This window comes from Nelumbo nucifera, chromosome 1 (assembly GCF_055504915.1).
Source record: "Nelumbo nucifera cultivar China Antique chromosome 1, China Antique-T2T, whole genome shotgun sequence".
NCBI lineage: Eukaryota > Viridiplantae > Streptophyta > Magnoliopsida > Proteales > Nelumbonaceae > Nelumbo > Nelumbo nucifera.
The window spans coordinates 2,587,131-2,595,633 of record NC_142649.1 but is presented as its reverse complement, the minus strand read 5'-3'; the positions used below and the strand labels follow the sequence as shown (position 1 = coordinate 2,595,633).

Sequence of the window (8,503 nt, the reverse complement as noted above, 5' to 3'; positions counted from 1 at the left end):
CCAGCTTTTGTAGAACCTGCTTGTTGATTGCATTTCAGTTTCTTTTGTTTAAGACTTCGAGGTAACATTTGCTTCTGGGAGTGAAAAAGTTCAAGGAAAAAGACAACAGGTTCCCATAACCATTACTGAAAAAGTGCAAATACAAAAGAATGCCGAATAATTTGAAAAAGGGAAAGATGTGCTCTAAAGTAGACAAGAAAAGGCTGTGTTTGCGGTGCAAATCTGAATCAGATACAAATTTTTCATTCAGTCCAATTTTGCATCCATTTGTTTGTAACTGATCTGCACTCTAATTTGCACTTATTGACGCTAAAAATTTTGCATCATAAAAACTGATACAAAAGCCGTACCACTTTCCTTATACCCCAAGTGTCTCTCATATAAAGTGGGACCACATCATCTTACTTCTTAACTCACTCCTAAATACAAATAAACAAGTAAAATCAAATGTGAAGTAAAAGTAAACCAAAATTTACACTCTCATGCATTAAAATTATTTTAATGCAAACAAACTTCAACACATCTTTGGGAAATCATATTGTTGATAGGTTAGCCTCTTCCGAATGAAAGAACTTTGGAAAAGGTTCGCCTAGCACCTGTAAAGTATCAAGAATTTCATTTATTTGTCTGAGGGTTACATCAATATATATAGACCAAGAGATGGTAGAACAGATCAAATTAAATTTTGTCTTGGTCTAACTCAAACACTCCAACTTTATCTTAACACAATCACATACATCTTGATCTTATCTTATTCCGTGATACGCCCCCTCAAACACATGAGGATTAAGAATCTTCATGGGTTTGATTAAAAAAAATAGTAAAAAAGAAAATAAAATTGTTATAATGTGATGATGTCAAGTGACCTTTCTGATGAGAGAGAGAGAGCCTTTATGGGCTGCAATTGGAAATTGTCAATGGGCCAACATGGGACAAATTGAAAATGGGCCAAAACAAGTCACTAAGAAACCCCAACAAGTTCAAAGGGGCCAATAAAAGATCACATTGGTTTAACAAAATGCCTTAATAGGCTAAACTGAAAATGGGCCATTATGGGCCAAGAAAATGAGCCACTATGACCCTAAGAAGTACCTCGATGGATTTCTCTTTCGGCTGATAAGAGAAATGAAATAGGCAATAGTGGTCCAAAGTGTAGAAGAGCAGCAAGAGAAAATGGGCCATTACAAGCCTCCTTATGCTCATTTCTTTTGCTCTTTGGATTCCTTCCAAAGCCCAGAAATCTTGGCCATGAGAGAGCCACCTTCACCAATTGGGCCTGAGAAGATTGCTAAAACATTCCTATCCTCATTCCTAAAGACTCCCCCAATACCAGAAATCTCATCTTTATTGCTTTTACCAACCAGCTGATTTCCAATTGAGCATGACATTAGAGAACTCTTGATATGGGTAATGTCTCGGAGGCTCATAGTAAGCATGAACAGATGGTTGGCCGTCCAGGAAATTGAAATTATGCTCTAAGGGGGTGTTTTTTTTTTAATTTTAAGAGGAGGGAAAGTTGGTCAATGAGATTTTTACGACTAAAATAGTCATTACCTTATTAACTTGAGAAATAAAAGAACATGTTATATGAGTAAATGCATTTACTTGGATAAGTAACTTACCGAAAAGTGAACATGACCTAAGGGTGAGATAAGAATAAGGTGGGAGATAGTTAATGATGTTTTTGTTTGCAACATGAAGATTTTTCCTATATGATATGGAGAAGGATTGGTAGGGTGTCTTAGTGAAAGAAGTGATAAAAGGAATAAAAAATAGATAATGACAAAATAAAATAATCTAAACTATATCATAATTGTTATGCATTTGTTATTAAAAATCAGTACATTATTATTTTATGACGTGTTATGGTGTGCTTTTGTAAATTAGGAGATTTTTGATGGGCGTAAGGCAAATTAAAATATATTGATGGGATTTATGTTAAAAGGGTATGTGGATCATATGGTCTAATCTTTTTTGGGTATTGTATCATTTGCGCCTTTGTGCTCTCAGGGCTGTACTTATTTTTTTTTTTTTTTGGGAAATTTCATTTTAGTACCCTAAACTTTGGGGGTAGCACCAAGTTAGTACCCAAATTTTTAAAAAGTGTCAAGTTGGTCCAAAATCATTAATGGACGTTTTAAGTATCATATAAAAGGAAAAAAAATACACTTAATGGACGCCAACTGTCAAGTTGGCCCTAACTGACAATGAGTTAATGCCAGATACCGGAAATGTCATAAATTGAAAGTTCGGGTACTGGATTATTGCATTTTAAAGTTTGGGAACCAAATTGTCACTCGAGCCAAAGTATAGGGTACTGATTAGGAATTTTCCCTTTAAAAAACAAAAGAAAAAAACCAAAATCAACATGTAAATAAATCTTAAACTTTGAAGACTATAGAGTTAAAAGAAAAAAGTTATAAGAATACTTTGTATACATGAAGGGTATCATGACCCAGCTGGGCAGGTTAGCCAAAACTCGAACCTGACTTGGGTTATAGAATCAAAACCCGAACCTGACTCAAATTACAGAATCAAAACCCTAACCCAACCCTAAAACCAAATATGCCTGACCCTAACCCGACCCTTTAAAATCGGGTCAAGCCGAATTTACCATTTACTTTGGCCCATTGGCATCCCTGGCAGCAATCCAAGCTGTCGAATTTGTACAGCCAAGTTTTCCTGAACTAAGCCAGCGAAACTGGTCACAACTCACAAGTAGATCCGATGGCCGATGTCGAGCTCCCAACGTCCACCCGACCCTATGACAATGGGGCATTGTTTGTTTTGTTGGAAACCTCACAACTCACGAGTAGACCTGTTCATGGGTCAGGTCGGGCCGGGCTCGGGCCGGGCTTTTACTCTTCATTAACAGAAAAATGTTAGGCCCGAGCCCGGCCCAACCAACGGGCCTACAACTTGGGCCCAAGCCTGGCCCTGATAAAAAGCCCGAAGCCCGAGCCCGAGCCCGAAGCCTGACCTGCGACTTCAATAGAGCAGATTGGCTTGCTTTTCTGATAACTGATTAGTGTTGTTTCTCTGTCTTTCTCGTTTAACAAGTGAAAGAAGAAGAAGAGGAAGAAGACAAACATGCTTACCGTCAGATTTTTTGCTGCCACCGACTAAACATTGTAATAGAATAAAGTGGTAAAGAGAACTCATCGCCACCATCGGTGATTGTATTCGTCAGAGAGTTTGGGGTGAGTCGGTGACTATGGTTTGTGAGCTGCGAGCCTGACCTGTGATTTTGACAATGATCAATTCGCGTCTGTTGTGGCAGCCTGAGAGTGTGAGGATGAGAACTGTGGAGTGTGAAGGATGTGGAGATTGGAGAAGGGTTCGGCTGGAAAAAAGAAGGGAAAGAGACAAAGAAGTGAAAAAAAAGAGGGGTACTCGAACTGACTAGGGTTTTTACTTAGGTTTAATTATAGGTCGGGCCAGGCTGGGCTCGGGCCAGGCTATTTTGGCAAATCCCGAACCCGGCTCGAATTTTTTGCGGGCTGGGCTTTTTGGCCCAAGGTTAAGCCCGCAGGCCCATATACCTGTTCAAGCCCGTCCGGGGGCCGGGCCGGCCTGTCGGGCCACCCGGCCCATGAACAGGTCTACTCACGAGAGAAAAGATATTCTAGTTGGAAGGGAAAATAGTAGAAAAGAAAGGTAAGAAAAGGCCAGGAAAATGAATTCCGCGAATGGTGTGATGCCATGAACGAGAGGCCAAGAGGTGAAAACCGGCGATCTCTCTCTCTCTCAAAATCGCTGCAACTTGGCGCTCTATGATAAACTCATTTGCTCCTTGTATTATTCTCTCTGTAACATTCTCTCCCTCCTCTTATCTTAACCATTGTTTTGTATCTCATTTTCTTTATTCTGAATTCTCTTCTGGTAGGTAATTCCATTTTGGTTGTGTCTAATTTGCAGGTTTGCAGCAACTAAACCATCTGCAAATTCTCCTCCTTTGATGTCCGTTGGTTACTGCTACTCGTTTTCCAATTTGTTAACTCGATTACTTTCTGGTTCATCTTATCTGTGAATTTATGACATTTGATTGATGCATGCTCTCTACTCCGTTAATTACCCATGAGTAGACCTGTTCATGGGCCGGGCCGGGCTTTTAGTGTTTATTAACAGTAAAATAATAGGCCCGAGCCCAAGCCCGGCCCGACCAATGGGCCTAGAACTTGAGCCCAAGCCCGGCTCTGATAAAAAGCCCGAAGTCCGACCTAATAAAAGAAAATCAAAATTTTCACATTATCTATTTTAATTCAGATTTTTTTTCTCCTGTTTAAATGAACAATGGGCCTACAAGTGAATCAATAACCTTTTCAAATCAAAAAAAATTATTCAGATGGACATCACATAGGGTTTTAACTTAGGTTTAACTATAGGTCGGGCCAGGTTTACTTAGGTTTAACTATAGGTCAGACCAGGCCGGACTCGGGCCGAGCTATTTTGGCAAAGCCCAAACCTGACTTGAATTTTATGCGGGCCAGGCTTTTTGGCTCGAGATTAAACCCGCGGGCCAAAAAGCCTGTTCAAACCCGTTCGGGGTCAGGCCGGGCCGGGCCGGGCCGGCCCATCGGGCCACAAGGCCCATGAACAGGTCTACCCATGAGTGATTAAGATCTGTTGCATTTTAGTCACAGTTTCTGCTTGGTAGAACTCTTAGAGATTAGAAATACTGGTTGGAGTTTTTCTTTTTATAACTAATCATGATTTTCCCCTAGTTCATTTGAAATTCTATTTTTGCCTCTTGATTAGTTTGCTCCGTTGAGCTGCAGGATTGCATTTGTTGGAAAGTGTGCCTTAGCTTTTGGAAAGTGTCGGGTGGCTCAGCTGATAAAGATCGTTGATGATTGGAGGATTTAGTTCCCACTGAGGATTAATTTGAGTGAAAATAAAACAGCTAGCCCCTTCGTGAAATCCTAATAAACATCTTATCTGATTTCTTGCAATAGTATTTATTATTTAATAATCATGCAATAAATGTTTCTATCTTTCATTCAAAACCCTTTCTTTAAAAGACGTCAGGGAGTGTTGTTTCAAGATGAACATATCCTCTCTAGTCTCTATTTCTTTAGCCTTAGTAGTGTTTCCACCTATGGTTCAACTTTCTTAACTTTTTCTTTATGTTCCTTTTGAATGGCGGGTTTTTTTTTTTTTGGGGGGGGGGGGGGGGATCTGATAAAAGTGGATTCTGTTTCCTTTTTTTATTGCAGTCATTAGATAAGGGCTGAATTCCAAAATATTGTAGATTTTAAAGGGAAGAACTCTTATGATTATAATGAATTAAAATTCCTTAGAGGGAATTGTTATTTTATAACGACTTTCTTAAGAAGAAGGGGGAGATCTTTAATGTCCCATTTTCATTTCTGCACCTCAATGCAAGAATGTCTATTTGCTTCCATGTTATTTCATTGTCTTATTAATCACCATATCATCATCAGGGGAATCAATCGTCCTTCTTTGCTTGTTCATATAATTTAGGTTCAATTATTGAATATGAATTTTATTTAATCTGCATGAATTTAGATATCTAAAGTTCAAAGTGGAATTACAATTCTGCAGTGCTTTCCTTCTCATCTACCTTACTCTCAACCTATTAACTTTATACTTATCCCCAGTGTGGAAATTGGAATGGGGGACAGTTTTCCTTTGAAGTGTAAGCAGAGGAGGACCTCAGCTAACCGGGATTTCCCCAAGGATTGTGGACGGTTTGCATTGAGAACTATAGGAGGATTGAGAGAATGTGATGCGATTGCAATTGAGGAGTCAATAATTGGGGTAAACAGCACTGCCATTTTAGAACTCAACCCTGCCATACAAGCCTCTGTAGTTTTTTCTGAGTTGGAATATCCTGAATTTTCAAAAGGTTCATTTCACACAAAACCCTCCAACTTGATGAAAGATGTGAAATCTGAGGCTGCAAAATCATTTGAGTATCCAGATGAGGTAGAAGCACCTGAATCAAGAACTGTAGAGCCTTTGGTGCCAAAGGCTCTGGATAAATCAAAATTACTTGATATGTCAAAAAATTTAGAGCCTCATGCCAGCGGTCTTTTGGGATTGCAGTCACTTAAAGAGTACCAGCATCAGTCTTTTATTGCTAAAGATGAATCTAAGGAGATTTCATTACAAGACTACTGTCAGATGATAATCTCAGCAGAACGATCTTTTCCACCAGCTTGTGGTAGAAATGCTCCACATATAAACTGGGAAAAGAATACCTGAAAATCATTGCTTCTTCCAGAAGCAAGAGCTTCATCAATGGAAAGCATAGTGGAGAACAAACTGGAGAGAAAGAGCAAGAGGGACATGTAGCTAATAGCAAATTGATAGATAATGTTACAAAAGTAGTTGCAGAAAAGGTTCAAATTAAGTCCAAAGGTAATGTTGTCAAAGAAATGCATGACCAATTTCAAGTCACTACAGCTTCTGATATCAGGAATGATGCCAAACAAAGCAGAGTTAAAATTCAAGTCGGAGATTCTCAGAACAACAAACTGCAGAGGAATCTAAACAGGGAAAATAAGGATCGAGTTCAAGTTAGTAAGTTGAAAAGAAAAGATACAAAAGAAATGAACATGAGACTCCAACAGAAGAGAGAACAACTTCATTCTCATTGTGTTCCCCAGTAAGTGGTTAAAAAGGTTGAGAGAGAGAATGGGTTTTGGGAGGGAAAAGTGGGGAACGAAACTGTGGGACATGGAAAGGACAACCATTATAAGACAAGGTGTTTGGAGAATAAAGATGAGAGTAGTACGATAAATCAAATTCAAGAATGATAGGGTGATTGTGCAGGCTTTGATGGCTGCACCTTACTGTCCATGGAGAAAGAGAAAACAGGATTTAAAATCTACCCAGACAGACGGTACAACCTAAAACAATGGAAGACAAATGGTGTAAATGGATTATTCTCATGGTCATCAAATAAAGTTTACTTCTGAAATAAGAATGTAGGTGTCACTTGTGTGCAACTCATTTTAGTTTCAGAGTTGCTCAATTGTGGACACATGAGATGTCACAGTGACAAGCACCTGGATTGATTCACTGATGGATCTGAACCAAAAAGAAAAATGTAAAGTTCATTTAGAAACTAGTCATTTGATATCTTGATGTGTGGCATGTGTCTTATTTTCTTGGTGGAACGTGGAACCTCTATTCTGTATCTACCGGACAATGGTCCTGATTTTGTTTATGATAATATGCATGGCTCTAGTTTATTAGGAGGATATTTCAATGACTAATATTTAGCTCTGAAGCTGAATAAAACATCTAAATTGTAAAAGTTGGGGTCGGAATGGAATTTGAACCCCCACCACTACATGCTTTGCCTGATTGTTTAAATGCATGGGCTCTAAATTTTAACCTTTAGACATTTTCTCTTTTTAAAGCATATCTATCAAAAAATAAAGATAAATAATTTCTATTAACTTCTTATTTATGAATATTAACAATAGTTATATTTTTTTTGGTTCAGTTAACAAGAATTATATTGGTTTCCTAGAATTAAGATACTTGTTCATATTTTTCATTCTATCATTTTTCACCATTTCTCAAACGTCTTACAGTAGTTGTGGACCTTGTGGCTATTCACACCATATGTCCTAATTTTACACCGTATCTTAACATATCCAAAACTCCTTTTACAACTGCATTTCCTATACTTTAAACCTTGACACTCTCACCCAAATGATGGTGGCTGTAGTGGTTGCAGGGACTGCGAAGAACAAACTAGAATTAGAGATTATCTAACAGTGGTAGTTGTTTGACTTGTTTCCAAACAAGTGGTTATTGCAGTTGCTTTTGATCAGAGATAGTTGCAACCGGTAGCGGTCAAATAACGGTAGTTGCATCCCACCAAGCAGTGGTTGTGGTGAATGCAATCAGCAGTTGTTGCCTTGCCTGGCTAATGGTGGTGGTTTCTTCTGATCAAGCAGTGGTTGCCTTAATTGCAATCAGCAGTGATTGGAGGCTTACCTCAAGAAGGTTTACAAGACAAAGGATCCAGAAGATCCAAACCATTTTAGATTGAAATGCCTCCATTTCTAAAGCACGAGCAGCGACATTGTGTCCTGCTCATGGTTTTAGATTAAGAGATGGAAAGTATGTGCTGCCTTCCTAATTTGCTTTGTCTGACTCAAGTAGAATGCAAGTTTTTGTATTTCAATTGATCTTGATTCTTGTTCATATATCTAGACCGGTGGAATAAAGGTCAGTTAAACTTTCAAGTTTTAACTTGGGTTCGCAGCAAGCAAGCGACACTTAGATGGAACCCCTTGCACTAAGCAGCAGCTGATTCTATTGTAAGTGGAGTTGCCTTCGTAACAATAATACAAACACGCACAAACTAGTTGAGTAGCACCTACATTTTGCACACGCCAGAAGGAAAAATAATGGTGAACTGGACATGAGGCCAAGTAGCAAGAAATCGGCATATCTATCTATATGTAGTTGGACCATGTTGGATTGCTGGGGTTCTAATATTCTTCTATTAGAGGCAAGG

The 8,503-nt window shown here is 38.8% G+C and overlaps 1 protein-coding gene across 1 annotated transcript; it reads left to right on the top strand.

Moving 5' to 3' along the window:
• Positions 1-3,908: 3,908 nt before the first annotated feature.
• LOC148802848 (uncharacterized) lies at positions 3,909-6,361 on the top strand. Its single transcript, XM_088896636.1, has 2 exons — positions 3,909-3,960; positions 5,622-6,361. Exon 2 carries the CDS (start codon positions 5,635-5,637, stop codon positions 6,226-6,228), a length of 594 nt encoding a protein of 197 aa, XP_088752762.1. The 5' UTR covers positions 3,909-3,960; positions 5,622-5,634; the 3' UTR covers positions 6,229-6,361.
• Positions 6,362-8,503: the final 2,142 nt, after the last annotated feature.